The 15,683-nt window shown below is 43.0% G+C and overlaps 1 protein-coding gene across 1 annotated transcript in view; it reads left to right on the top strand.

The window, feature by feature from the left end:
• Positions 1-15,683, top strand: part of GBA2 (glucosylceramidase beta 2) — a 181,230-nt gene that overhangs the window by 148,827 nt on the left and 16,720 nt on the right. The window contains exons 12-13 of the mRNA XM_033936957.1: positions 2,081-2,232; positions 13,445-13,551. Coding sequence (XP_033792848.1) covers positions 2,081-2,232; positions 13,445-13,551 — 259 coding nt within the window. The remainder of the gene's footprint in view (positions 1-2,080; positions 2,233-13,444; positions 13,552-15,683) is intronic.

Genomic DNA, 15,683 nt, shown 5'->3' with positions numbered 1-15,683 from the left:
TGTATGTGATGATCTTAAGGTGGCCAAATAGGTTGAAAAGGTGACGGTGAAAGCTAGAAGGATGATAGGGTGTATAGGAAGAGCTATGGCCAGTAGGAAAAAGGAGGTATTGATGCCCCTGTATATGACTCTGGTGAGACCTCATTTAGAATATTGTTTACAATTCTGGGGGCTGCACCTTCAAAAAGATATAAAAAGGATGGAGTCGGTCCAGAGGAAGGCTATTAAAATGGTGTGTGGTCTTCGTGATAAGGCGTATGGGGACAAACAAAAGATGTCAATCTGTATACTTTGGAAGAAAGGCGGGAGAAAAGAGATATGATAGAGACGTTTAAGTACTTATGTGGCGTAAATGGCGCACGAGTCGAGTCTCTTTCATTTGAAAGGAAATTCGGGAATGAGAGGGTATAGGATGAAATTAAGAGATGATAGGCTCTGGAGTAATCTAAGGAAATACTTTTTACATAGGGAGAAGTTTGGCCAGTAGGAAAAAGGAGGTATTGATGCCCCTGTGTAAGACTCTGGTGAGACCTCATTTAGAATATTGTGTACAATTCTGGAGGCCGCACCTTCAAAAACATATAAAAAGGATGGCATTGGTCCAGAGGAAGGCTACTACAATGGTATGTGGTCTTCATGATAAGGCATATGGGGACAGACTTAAAGATCTCAATCTGTATACTTTGGAGAAAAGGCGGGAGAGGGGAGATATGATAGACGTTTAAATACTTATGTGATGTAAATGCGCATAAGTCGAGTCTCTCTTAATTTGAAAGGAAGCTCTGGAACGAGAGGGCTTAGGATGAAGTTAAGAAGTGATAGGCTCAGGAGTAATCCAAGGAAATCTGCCATCATGTTTCTATGTTACCCCTTCCGGGAGACTGTTCCACGTATCTGCCACCCTTTCAGTCAAAAGTATTTCCTTAGATTACTCCAGAGCCTATCATCTCTTAACTTCATCCTAAGCCCTCTCGCAAAGAGTCAAATTTCGTCACATAATAACAAACTTTTATTCATATTGACTGGAGCAGCAATTCAACAAATAACATACAATTGGAAAAATTATGACAGATTAAGTTATAACTTTTGGTGGAATTCGGTATGCCATATATATAAAATGGAGCACACAATAGCAACACAGAAAGGTTACTTTGGTAAATTTCAGAAGATTTGGAGACCATTAACAGACTTTTGTAATGATTAATAACATTTTCCCATAATAAGATATTTGTTAAGTGGGGATGGGTATTATTTTATTTATCTCATATGTATGAATTAATTAATACATTTTCATGTATAAGGTTAGATTTTCTGAAATAGGGAGGGAGGGATCGGGGGGGTTTCTATTTTATTTACATTTGTCATATTTATTAAATGTATTACACAATATTTAAATCATTATAAAATATGAATCAGTATGATATATTGTACTTAAAGTGTTCATGAATAAAATCAAGTGTGTATTTATAAGATTATATGAATTTTTATGATACACTTGTTGTAATTTGCAAAACTGAATAAAGAAATTTAAAAAAGGAAAAAGGAGGAGGTATTGATGCCCCTGTATAAGACTTTGGTGAGACCTCATTTAGAATATTGTGTACAATTCTGGAGGCCGCTCCTTCAAAAAGATATAAAAAAGGATGGAGTTGATCCAGAGGGGAAAGCTACTAAAATGGCATGTGGTCTTCATGATAAGGCATATGGGGACAGACTTAAAGATCTCAATCTGTATACTTTGGAGGAAAGGCAGGAGAGGGGAGATATGATAGAGACGTTTAAATACCTACGTAATATAAATGCGTGGAACAGTCTCCCGGAAGAGGTGGTGGAAGCAGAGACTGTGTCTGAATTCAAGAGGGCCTTTGATAGGCATGTTGGATCTCTCAGAGAGCGAAAGAGATAATGGTTACTGCGGATGGGCAGACAGGATGGGTCATTTGGCCTTTATCTGCCATCATGTTTCTATGTTTGTAGGAGAATTGCTGGATCATGAGGGGATCTTGGTCTTGCCAACACTGGGAATCCACAGTCTGTCTCCCTCTTGACCCCCCTGTCTCCCTTCTCTCTTTGTATATAGAAGATGAACCTTGGGAGAGACTCAATGCTTACCTGATCCATAACACCACAGACTGGAAAGATCTTAATTTGAAATTCGTGCTTCAGGTGTATCGAGATTACTGTCTTACAAATAATTTTGCATACCTGCAGGACATGTGGCCGATCTGCCAGGTAAAGGCTCTTATCTTTCATTCCCTTGCTTAAGAACATAAGAATAGTTTATCCGGCTCCTGCACATCCTGTCTCCCCTTTTCATTCTCCCATCTCCTGCTGGCCCTGCCTCCTAAAGGCTTTGCTGCAGTTTTTAAACAGAAAGCTTTTACATATTGTATATACTTGAGTATAAGCCGAGATTTTGGGGTCAAGAAATTTGCCCAAAAATGAGTGTTTCAGCATATATTTGAGTCAGCACCCCCCAACCCGTACCTGTTGCAGGCCTCCGCCGGGCCTGCCATAAGAGCTGGTGGGCGGGAAGGAGGGATCCCTCCCAGCCAACTGCAATGACTTTTTACTCCCACTTCCCCCACATACCTTTGAAATCCCTGGGGATCCAGCGGTGGGCCAGAACGGAAGGGTTCCCTCCCATCTCCTGTCCCAGTTGAGTCCCATGAGAACCCACGGCAGCCATTCAGTTTAGTGGCTCAGCACAGGACAGGAGTGCAGGAAGAATGTTCCTGCTCTGGCCCACCACTTGACAACCAGGGATTTCAAAGGTAAGTGGGGAAGGCGGGAGAGAGGTGTGTCATTGCAGTCAACTAGGACAGAAGTCGGGAGGGGTCCCTCCTGTCCCAGCCCACTGCTGGACCATCAAGGATTTCAAAAGTATGCAGGGGAGGTCTGCATGGTATCAGGAGGTAGGAAGAGTGAGACACTGTACAAGGCAGGGAGGGAGGGAGGGAGGGGAGTGGACAGGGTACAGAGCCTGACAGGGAAGGGAGGGAGGGGGACTGGGTGCAAGTTTATATTTGAGTCAACCTTTTTTCCTCCCTTTTGGAGTTTACCTCAGCTTATATTCGAGTATATACAATACTTCCCTGATCCTCATCTTTCTACTCTAACCATTAAGTTGCTCATATTCCATTCTTATAGTGTATCACTACTCCCAACCTGTACCTTATATTTGATGACTTTGTATTGGAACCACTTCGCTGATTGTCCAGCATCTCTTGTTGTAAACTGCCTCGTACTATCATGGCTTTGGCGGTATATAAAAATAAAATTAATATTATTATTCCACTCCAGATATGTAGTGGATAATTTTCAAGAACTCTGTTTCTGTGCATTAAACCCTGCACAGAGCAGGTTGAGAACCTGGGGAACTGGGTTTGATTCCCACTAAAGCTTCTTGTGACCCTGAGCAAGTTACTTTATACTTTCATAGTTTATTAAAATTTTGTTTAAACGCTAAACATAGAATTCAAAGTGTTATACATTAAAATAAATGGAGAAATTAATATTAACACAAACATGACTTAGTACAAAACCATTTACATACTGGGATGGGATATAAAGCAAGAGGAAAGGATGGAGAACTCCATTAATTAAAGAAAAGAGAAGAAGAAAGGAGGGGAGGGGGGTAAGTTAAAAAGTGATAAAATATCCAAATGGTGACTCACTCATAAGCATCTTTAAAGAAAAAACATTTTAAATTGCCCTTACATTTATCTAGGTTTTTTTCTGCTCTAATGTGGAATGGAAGGGAATTCCAAATAGTAGGAGCTGTGACAGAAACAATGAAAGCGCAGCGTGTCCCAATAATTTTTAATGAGGGGGCATGAAGAATATGTTGCAAAGCGGATCTTAACCCTCCATTGCCCTAGATACAAAAACTTAGGTAGTGAACCCACGAGAAACCTCTTCGATTGTACCAAAGCAGTCTATCAAATTCCATTACCCCTAAAATGCCTTTGAAAAGGACTTTCCCTACGTCTTAAAACCTTGACATCTGTGTTCCTGTGTGCCAGACTCTAATCTCTCTCTTTTCTGTGTTGAAAACCACTTCAAAAGATTGAGTTGCCTCGACTCCTTAATTGTGTGTGCCCCTGTGTAAATGACAGGATCTGCTTCTTATATAACTAGGGCCTCCAGTGATGCTTCTCTCTAAACAGCTGTTCCCACTATACGAGTGTGTGTCGTAAAATGCACATCATTTCTGATGGCTTTTGCAGTAAGGGTAGCACAACCAATGTGAAGGATCCAAGGGCAGGTGCCCAATCTGTGCTGTGGGGGTTTTCTGTCCAGCAAATGACAGAAAGCCAAATTCAGCCTTTAGAGAAGTTGGACACTTGTTGGGTGGTTCTCCTGTATGCAACAACATCACGGAATGGGGGGAGCAAGTGACAGCTGGCACCAGAGAGTAGCACATATTCAGTCAAATATGAATAATGAAAAATATTATTTGACTGAATATGACTAGATTAACTGTAATATAACTTCATCGACTGGAATTATTACTTTGGCAATCACATTAACCTGACCAGTTGAATATATAGCAATTTTTCCTGGATCCTCAGATGGCTGTTAAGTTACATACACACTTCATAAACTCGTTCTGTAGCCAAAGTTGTCATACACTCGATTCAAAACTTCCATAAATTCATAGTAACCCCTGCTTTTCTCCACAATCTTCTTATATATTTTCTTGTAAATCTTTTTTTTTTAATTTTATTATGATGCCCATTTTGTAAATATAATAGCTAACTCACCCATAGCAGGTGTTCCCCAGTAATCTGAATAATGGGCATTTCAGTGCAATAGGAACGGTATGCTGAACCTTGGGGTACTTTGTCCATTCTCGCAAGCATACTGAAGAAAGATATAAGAACTTTTGAAATCACCTCCTTCTCCCTGGAGTCTGCTGCCTGTGTGTCTTCTGATATGCATGGTTTATTTATTTATTTTTATTTTGCGATAGTTTTGCATTTTTTTTGCTCTGGTCACTGTCTTTTTCATGAAATCAGAGATCCCTTTTGATAAGGGTCTAATCTGCCTGTGTGGAGAGGAGCAGATTTTAAATCTGCAACTGGCAGGTGTATCCTTCGCTGGGCCTGTTTCTTCCAGCCTGCTGAAGATTAGTGGAGTTAAAGGTCTGTTCCCCTGGTGTTTGCTCTCCCCTTTGACTAGGTCAGGGGCTGGAGCATAGGCTGTTTAGGCGCTAATAGTGTTTCTTTGGGGCGCTTATGGTGCTGACTGTATTTCATCTCCCCCCCCCCCCCTCTTTTTTGTGAGAGGTCGGGGAGGTTGAGGGTCAGTCCATGAAGATCCAACCAGCAGCCCGAAGATCCCAGTGAAACTAAACTAAAACTTAGTTTTATAGACCGGATCATCAACCAAAAGGAGCTCAACTCGGTTAACAGTAATGTAATACATAATGCAGAAGCTTGACAAGGAAAGTAGACTAGAATAGTTAGTTTCCAAAATGTTTAGCAAACAAAAAGGTTTTCAGAGCTTTCTGGAATAAAGCAAAAGAACCTAAACTTCAAATGTAAGCGGTAAAGCATTCCAGAATTCGGTTAATTTAAGAGCAAAAGGATGATTAAATCTCTTGAAGGTTCAGGTTTTACCACTGAGAGAGCGAAATGTAAGTTTTTTTTAATTTTTGAGAACTTCTGGCAAGATGAGACCTATGCACAATCCAGTCTAAAGGAATCAAAGTGGTAAGAAATGCAAATAAGATCTTAAATGCAATACAAACGCACTTGAATTGAATTCTGAGATACACTGGGAGCCAATGTAATTCCTTGAGCAGAGGGGTTACGTGATTGAATTTACTCTTACCGAAAATAAGCTTAGCCTGGAAGCAAAGGGCCTCTCCTAAAACAGCTACACCTAAGAAGAGCTGAAGCAGGCAGCAGCACTACCATTTCCCCAGGTCTGTGAGTAAAGTTGTGACAGTCTGTGGGAAAAATGGGGGGGAGGGGGATCTTCAAAAGCTGTTTTTGACCTGTTTATATAGCTAGAGCCTTGGTCCCCCCCTACTGTATAATCCTGTTCTTTGAGGGTTTTGATCAGCCCAGAGGTGATTTTAAGCTATTTTTTAGTGCTAAAATTCACCAGTGGCGGCCATCTTGAATTTTCTTGATTTATTTTCTAAGTTTTTAAACTTCTTCAAAACACCTTGTTTTGATTCCATAGTGCTAGGAATAGAGTCCTCTAATTTTAATGCTCCCTATATTATGCTTTGTTTACGAAGGATGAGTGGTGGAAGAGTGCCCTTGTGCCACTTGCCACATTGAGCGAAGTGGGGAGGTGGGAACTTCAAGTTGAGCTCCCAGGCGGCCTCTGGGTCATGACCCTTGGCTTTTGAGACTGTTAGGGGAGCAAAAATTTTCCCAGGAGCCCCGGAACAGCAGCATAGTATGTCAAACTGACACAGAGGCTCCGCAGCCAAAGAGAAGGCATCTCCTCCCTTGTAAAGAGGAAGGAGAGTTGCACACTGCCAAAATATGCAATTTAGGTCCGCTGAAGAACGTCCCTCTAAGAATCCTCAAAGCACTTCTATGAGAGTGGAGCTCCTCCTTGACTTTGATTGTCAGCCTTACAGGTTATTCAGGGGATGATAGTTCAGTCTTGATCCCCTTTCTGTCTCAAAGCGAGGCTTCCTTGATGGGAGATTCAGCCTCCTAGGATGAGGATGGGGCCATGGACTCGGGAGAGGATCCCTTCTTACGGCGGCTGCTTATGGCCCTGCCAAACATTAATACTGAGTCTCTTCATGAGTTCAAGATTGATCCGCATCAGCCCCAGTCATCTCGGTGTTCTCTTTTGAGCAGGGTCCAATCTCAGCCAATGTCCTTTCCATGGCACTCAGACATCGAAGTCCTGGTCACAGAGTTCTGGAAGGTCCTGGAAAGCTCCCTCAAAGGGGTGAAAGCCAACAAATGTTTGCTATGCCAGGTAGACACCTGGTGGCACAGGTGACTAAAGACATGTCTTTATCCAGTAAGGGAAGGGTTGTGCTGAAGAATACCCAGTACCACAGAGTGGATATGGTCCTCAGGAGGCAGTTTGAGGCCCTGACCCTAGGAGTTATGTCGGCATCAGCTGCTTCTTTCGTAGTACGCTCCTGCCATTCACAGCTGCAAATCCTGAATATGACAACGGCTGAGCCATTACTTCAGCTCAGGCTGGCATGGGTGAACTATGTGGCTGATGTTATTAGAGTCATGACGAAAGTTTCTGCATAGTCCATCTCCATCCAACACATGCTGTGGATCAGACAATGGGCGGGCGATTCAACCTCCAAGGCTACATTTAGCATACTTCCCTTCAAGAGACGAGTCTGGATGATCTTATGGCCAGTGTGCAAGATCATCATCCCAAGTCTTTACCAGACAGCAGACCTTGAGCGGCTAAAAGTCAGAACCGGAGCTCCTTTCAAAAGTCCCAACATTTTTGCCAGTACACCTCAGAAGTCTCATCTCAGAAAACCTATCACGGTTCCAGACAGAGAGATTCCGTAAGCTGGAAAATCTAAAATACAGGTTCCTGGGCCACAATGGCAGCCAAGAAGCTGCAATGACGTCAGGCCTCCAGTCGCCCTTCAGAAAATTGGAGGTCGGCTTTCGGACTTTTTGAAGGCCTGGGAAAGCATAACAACAAATCTTTGGGTCTTGGATATTGTCTGTGAAGGTTGCAATATAAGAGTTTGCATACACTCTAGCTGATTGGCTCATAGATTCTCCAGCAGGCCGACCGATCAGGCGGTCCAAGTCTGGTCAATGTTAAAAAGACTGCTGGATATTGAAGCCATAGTACCAGTTCTGGGAGAACACTCGGGCTCAAGCAGAGACGGTCTTTTGCAATCTAGTTAAAGAAAACGTACATTATAAACAAATTTGTGGAATTCAATATAGGGAAGTTGTCAAGATGTAAATGCAACCTCAAGAAAAAAATAACCTGGATTTGAATATTGCAGAGCCACAAACTACAATATGGCTCATTGGTCTTTATGACTACCAGAAGTCATGTTCAGCGATTCCATTAACTACAGGCCAGGGAAACAGCCTATCTTCAAGGAGAATATAGCCCAGGGAAAGATCCTAAGACTACAAGTGGACAATAGTAAATATATTAATAAGAGATTGGTTACCCCCATCATTTATCTAAATACCTAAATGACTTTAAATTTGGCCTCTTGGATTAACACACAGGTTCCCAACACACAGTACGCATACCCCAGGGGATACACTTACCATTGTGAGTGGGTATGCGGTGGTGCAAGTCTCCTGCCCTCTTTCTGCCATCTCTATCGTCTTCTCTTCCCTACCTCTCGGACTAGCAGCAGCTTACTGTGTATTTTTACTTCACCCACAAAGCTGCTGGTAGCATTAGTGTAGCAATTACGTTGTACAGTCTTGGGGCCTTTCCTAGGCTGGGCCTGCCTCCAATCATGCAACTTTCTTTTTCCTCAGAGGTGAGGCCAGCCTAGCATAGGCCCAAAACTGCCTGATAGAATTGCTACACTAACACTTCCAGCTGCTGTATGGGGAAAGTAAAAGCATACTGCTGTGTGGGGGGGGGGGGGGGAAGGAGCGGTGCTGCTGGACCTGGAGGGATAGAGGGCTGCTACTGGATTAGAGAAGGGAGAGAGCGAGGTTCTGCTGGGCCTGGAGGGGAAAGGAGAGGTGCTGCTGGACCTGGAGGAATAGATGGCTGCTACTGGACTAGAGAAGGGAGAGAGCGAGGTTCTGCTGGGCCTGGAGGGGAAGGGAGAGGTGCTGCTGGACCTGGAAGGGGAGGAAAGGGAGAGGTTCTGCTGGACCTGGAGGGGAAGAGATAGGTTCTGCTGGACCTGCAAGAAAAGGGAGAGAGGTGCTGCTGGACCTGGAGAGGAAGGGAGTGGTGCTGCTCCCCTTCCTCACCAAATAGCAGCCATCTACTGATCCTCCTATATGTCCCACTCTTCATTCCTTATTGACTTGGACCCCTGGCTCTCCTTCTTCCTCGATCCCTCTTCCTCGGTGACTTCAACATCCATGTCAATGATCCATCTGACTCCTTCACCTTCAGATTTCTTGCCCTAGCATCCTCATTCAATCTTTAGCTGTGATACACCACTCCTACACACCAGAAAGGACACTGCCTAGACCTAATTCTTTCCTCCAACTGCTCAACCACCCAATTCTTCAGTACCATCCTTCCCTGACCATCACCTGTTAACATTCACTATTCATCACCCTACACCCCAGATCCGGCCAATCGCCACCAACACGTTCAGGAACTTTCTGTCTCATCCCTCTCCTCAACTACTATATCACACAAGACTGTCATCGAAGCCTTCCTGTCCTATAATACCATTCTCTCCTCTGCTCTAGATACCCTTGCTCCTCCAATTTCACATCCTGCTAGGCATGCCAAACCCCAACCCTGGCTGACCCCCCATTCTACTACCTGTGCTCATGCGCCCATTCCTCTGAACATCTCTGATTTAAATCCCATGTGCATGCTGACTTCATACACTTCAAATTCATGATAACATCATTCCAGTCTGCCATGCAAACGACCTCATTAGTATTAAAACAAGATTATGTTGACCATGGGTAAACATGACCTTGGGTAAACGTGACCATGGGTAATGTTTACCCATCCAACAATAAAGGACTGCCGTTATAAAAGATTCCTGGACAGAACTCTAGCTTTCCAGGCAGGTAAACTGAACGATTGGCTGTGTAACATTATTATGCACTCTTCATCCTATTTTAGTTTTAGAAAATTAGTAAAAACAAAACTGTTTAATCGATTTGTTACCTAAGAATTTTTTGTTCCTTATCTCTCCTATTCTGAATTTGTATTCGTTGATTCTACATTGTAACTATGTCGCTGATTGTCCAGCTCTTCTTACTGTAAACCGCCTTGAACTACCATGGCTTTGGCGGAATATAAAAATAAAATTATTATTATTATTAATATTAAAACAAGCTCTCTGATGCCCATAACATCACTAGGGCATCCGTTAAATCTAGCGATGGCTGCTACGGGTCCAAGATTAATTCCCTTTTTTTTTTTAATTGGGCACAGATGTTACACACGCATAATATCTGCCTCCATCAAAAAAGAAAAGTCATGCCGGCCCTGTCTCTCCCCCCCCCCCCTCACTGCCGACACCTAGAACAAAAATAGAGGCAGGAGGTTTGCCCATTCTCTCCTGCCTCAGCCTCCCGGACTCCTCCACACTCCCGATACCCCCCATGTCGCGCCACCTGGATCCCTCCACACTCTCACCTCCCCCCCCCCAGTGAGTATTATGTCATCAAGACCACCACACACACAATAAGCATAACACCATACAGCAAATAAAATGTTCGTACTAGAAACATGGCCATTTCAGTAGCAGGGTTGCAATTGTGGAATAAGTTGATTGGACAGCTGAACTTAATTAATGATGTATAATTCAAGAAGCTTCTAAAAACATCTTTTTGTAGAAGCTGTTGTTGTTTTTTTTTAAAGTTCTACCGTATAAGGAGTAGCAATTAAGAGATGATGTATTTTTTAATGTGTTTTATGTTATGGATTTTTTATTATAGCACAAAAGGGAGAAAGAAAATTCAACAGCAAGCAGAAAACAACGAACAGACTGCAGATAATGTACAAGATGCAGGCGTTGTTTATTGATAAATGCAGTAACATAAATAACCTTATAGCCAACCAAGGGACCCGACACGGTCCGTGTTTTGGATAACACGCCTTCCTCACTTTATTTCTAGTTTTGCATTCAGTGATATTCTAGTCATTTAAAATTTTTGCAACCTTTTGCACTATATCATTATATATTTAAATCGCACTTAGACACCGGATATTATTTGCACATTTTCACTTTTATTTCTCTTCAATATGTTTTTGTATGACCCTATCACCTTTGTCATATCACCATTGGCTTGCTTCACCTTTTTATGTTTACACATTATCTTAAGTATGTATGCTTAAATTGAAATCTGGAATTTTTATTGGTCCTCAAATAAAGAAACTGATGAAGGATGAAGATATTGATAAAACAATGAATGAGAGAGAAAAAGACGCATGGACCACCTTCTAATCTGTTACTGAAAACTTTCTAAGGAATAACAAAGATCCTAATTACAGGGCCATTGTTGAAACAATGTTGGAAAATTTCAAGAAGTTGGGTTGTAACATGAGTGTAAAAGTTCACTTTCTACATTCCCATATTGACTACTTTCCGGAAAATATGGGACATTAAGTGAAGAGGAAGGTGAACATTTTCACCAAGATATTAAGGAGATGGAGAGGAGGTACCAGGGGAGATGGAATGAAGCTATGATGGCCGACTACTGTTGGATGTTGAAGAGGGAAAGTCAAGATCTGCAAGGAAGTCGAAGAGGAGAAAGTCTGAAAATGAATGGAACACTGTTTGCTTTTTGTTTTGTTACATGGTAGTCAAGAAATAAATTAGGGCAGTTCTTTACAGTATTTTAAAAATGTGTTTATAATAAAAAATTTAAAACAACGAACAGACTGCAGATAATGTACAAGATGCAGGCGTTGTTTATTGATAAATGCAGTAACATATACAACCTTATAGCCAACCAAGGGACACGGTCCGTGTTTCAGATAACACGCCTTCCTCAGGGGTCCTAATGAAAGTGGAGAAAGTCGTATTAAGGCTGGTAGACACTATCAGTATCGTCTTTGGTGATTGCGCCAGGTTCTCTAAAACAGCTGGAGGAAGAGGAGCATGCAGGTGTTCTCCATGTGGAACTGGCCTAATGGTTGAAGGAATGCTTGGATACACAATTTGGTTCTTATTTTTTGAATTGCATCCCTGAACATTAACTAAACAGAAGTAATAATCATTAAGGTGGTCTTTAGGCTCCCTCCACACATAGGAATTGCAAATGACATGCATGTTTTCTTTCCTTATGTCCACAATCTTAATTTCTCAACACAATACCGGCAAACTTTCTTTGGCTCCCATGTCTTATCCTGGTCACCAAGTTTCACTTTAAAATAAGCATAGTAAGCTTTTTTTCACAAAGTCTGTTATATCTGTTCTTTGCTTAAGCACTGTATAATTTCCACAAATGTAACAGAAAACATTTGGATGGTTCACACTCTCGCATGTAGATATTGTAGTACCTGCAATCACAATAGAGAAATAAAATGAGAACAGCACTGGTAATGCAAGTGTCTGAGATAAACAACACTTCCAAGGTCACACAATAACAACTAGCAGCAACAGTTGTGCCAATCCTAAAGGCTTACAGGGCTGTATTTCCTTCAACAAATGACACCCTTACAGCCAAAGACAACGTCTGCAGCCTAGGAGTGATTCTCGACTCAAACCTGTCGCTCTGAAACCATGTATCAAAATTAGTGTTATCTTCCTTCTATTTCCTCCGCCAACTAAAGTGCATCCGTGCTTATTTCTCAGAAAGTGATTTTGCCCAGCTACTATATGTGTTTGTACTATCCCGCTTAGATTACTGCAACGCTCTACTAGTAGGCTTACCCGCAAAAACACTCTCCTGTCTCCAAGGTGTGCAAAATGCCGCTATCCGACTCCTTAAAAACTTGGGCTTCCGCGACCTTGTCACCCCTGCACTAACATCCATGCACTGGCTTCCTATCCAAAAACGACGTGCCTTTAAAGCCTTGTTGTTAGCCTTTAAGACTTTCCACAAAATGGCGCCAAACTACATAGCATCTAAACTACAAATTTATGTCCCCAACCGATCACTGAGATCCCAAACAGAAAAACGGCTGGTCCTGCCACTTGGCCGCTCACTCACGTCTGAGACATCCCGAAGACGCTCATATTCTCACTACATACCCAGAATGTGGCACATCATCCCCCCATCTATTAGATCACTAGTGATGTGCATTAGAATCCAAAATGCACATCACTCTGATTGTATTGCCTCTGGACTGCGTGCTAGAAGTTCTCTGATCAAGGCTAACGGAAACCCCCATCTATGCTGCTCTCAAGAGTCCAACGCCAACAGTTACACTGAAGTTCAGAGCAGGAGGGTCTCTGTATGCCTTCAAAGTTGTCTGTCCAAAAACTGAGATGTAGTGATTAGATTTCCCCTGCGTTTGGGTCAGAGAAACACCTGAAGAGTGCAACAATACAGAAGTAAGCAACAACTCCCTTTCACACATCCTTCCTAGATGCCATCTTGCCTTTGCCTCTTTAATTAGGAATGACCTTTCCTTCTTCTAAAGCAATTAAACACGGGATTAATTAATTTACTCCACAATCTATTTTTTTCCTCCTAAGCTTTAAAAAATAAAAATTATCAGGAAAACAATTCTCACAAATTTTGGTTGCACACCAGCACAGGCATTTCTACTCTCAGTATTTTCTTGATGCATCATTCTTAAGAATTGGCAAACCTAAAAATGAAGAATCTTCTTTCTTTTCTTGTAGTTTGTGATGGAATCAGAATTAAAATTTGATAAAGATGGAGATGGATTGATTGAGAATTCGGGATTTGCTGATCAAACGTATGATGGATGGGTGATGTCAGGGCCAAGGTAAGAGGTTGCTTTAAAATCAAAACTACCGTGTTTTTTGCTCCATAAGATGCACTTTTTCCCCCAAAAAAGTGGGTGGAAAACAGGGTGCGTCCTATGAAGCGAATATCCCCCACCCGTTACCTTATTTAGACCGCTGCTACTGGTCGCTCGCTGCTGCCACAAGTAGAAGAAGGGACGACTCCTGGCTCAGCGGCGGGTCAAACTCATCAGCACAGCACCGCACGCTATGGCCTCGCTGCGGCCCGAGGGAGAGGGACAAGCGGGGAGCTGGTGGCGCTTCATGCCCTCTGAATGGAACTAATTGCTGGGAAGGGCCAGGCGGGTGCAGCGATTGCACGCCACCGACCCAGAAGCCTTACCATTAATATCAGGGACTTTCTCTACGACGTCATAATTGACATTGGGGGTAAGGCTTCTGGGCCGGTGGTGTGCAATTGCTGCACCCGCCTGGCCCTTCCCAGCAATTAGTTCCATTCGGAGGGCATGAAACGCCACCAGCTCCCCGCTTGTCCCTCTCCCTTGGGCCGCAGCGAGGCCATAGCTTGCGGTGCCGCGCTGATGAGTTCGACCCGCCACTGAGCCAGGAGTCATCCCCCCTGCCGCTGCTGCTTCATTGACATGTCCTTGCAGCTGCAGCGGGAGTTAAATTAAATCCAGCGGGAAGGAGGCTTGAGGGTGGGGGCAGGAGAGGACAAAGGCTGGAAGGCATTCAGGGGACATAGGAAGGGAGGGAAGGATGAAGGGACAATTGTTGGGCCTGAGGAAGGAAAGAAAGAGAGAAAGAAAAATCACCAGACAACTAGGGGGGAGGGAGGAAGAGGATAAAGACTGGAAGCATTCAGGGGGACACAGGAAGGGAGGAAGGGACAAATTTTGTGTCTGAGGAAGGAAAGAAAGTAATCACCAAACAATGGGGGAGAAAGAGGACAAAGGCTGGAAGGCAGTGAGGGGGGAACATAGGAGGGAGGAAGGGACAATTGAGTACCTGATTGTAAAAACCGCTTAGATAACCTTAATAGGCGGTATATAAAATCCTTTTTTTTTTTTTTTTTAGGTATATAAAATCCTAATTTTAAAAAAAAATGATTGAGCCTGAGGAAGGAAAGAAAGAAAGAAATCACCAGACAACCGGAGGGGGGGGGGAAGGAAGAGGACAAATTGTTGGGTCTGAGGAAGGAAAGAAAGAAATCACCAGACAATGGGAGGAAGAAGAGGACAAAAGCTTGGAAGGCAGTGAGGGGAACATAGGAGGGAGGAAGGGACAATTGTTGGGCCTGAGGAAGGAAAGTAATCACCTGACAACAGGGGGAGGAAGAGGACAAAAGCTGGAAGGCATTGAGGGGGACATAGGAGAGAGGAAGGGATGATTGTTGGGCCTGAAGAAAGAAAGAAATCACCAGACAATGGGGGGAATGCCATTGAACGTAAAATAATAATTTTATATGTTGTTTCATCTTGAATTCTAAAGCATCCTGAACCCCAAAGAACCTTCACATTAGAAAATGACACGGGATCAATTTTGGCCCCACAGGAACTCGATTTCCCCATCCCCATGAGTTTTCTCGCTGCCCCTGCCCAATTCCTGTAAGCTTTGCGTTAACCACAGAAGCCTTGAACACTTATGATAAGTGTTTGAGGCTTGTGTAGATGAGGATGGAGCTTTCAGGAATAGGGCAGGGACAGGAAAGGACCTCTCCAGGACGGGACGGGGAAAAATGTCTCCATGTCATTCTCTTCTTCACATTAGCACATCCAAACAACATAAGATAAAGGTGTTTTTATCTGTCGTGCAAGTCCAACACAAAACTAGACCCATGGGCAAACAATTTTGAAATCTTATAAGGGATCCATTGCACATGATGTAAGAGAGATTGAGTTACAGAAGCAGATAAAATGGACCTACAAACTTTATTCCAAAATACATTCCTTGACTGTTCATCAACACTTCCCCCAAAGTCACGGTCCTACACTCGCTGCACTGCAGCTCAAGCATTAGCCAACTGCTGAAGCCTTTTTCGATTGGCCAGTAAGTCCAACATAGAAATCACGTAATCCAGAATCTTCAACTTTCGCACACCTCCATATAACCCGATCCATTCAAACTATGCCTCAGCTGTAACCACTGAAAG

Source organism: Geotrypetes seraphini, chromosome 1, assembly GCF_902459505.1.
Source record: "Geotrypetes seraphini chromosome 1, aGeoSer1.1, whole genome shotgun sequence".
Taxonomy (NCBI): Eukaryota; Metazoa; Chordata; class Amphibia; order Gymnophiona; family Dermophiidae; genus Geotrypetes; species Geotrypetes seraphini.
The sequence above is the reverse complement of the archived record's forward strand: the minus strand, read 5'-3'. Positions and strand labels throughout refer to the sequence as shown.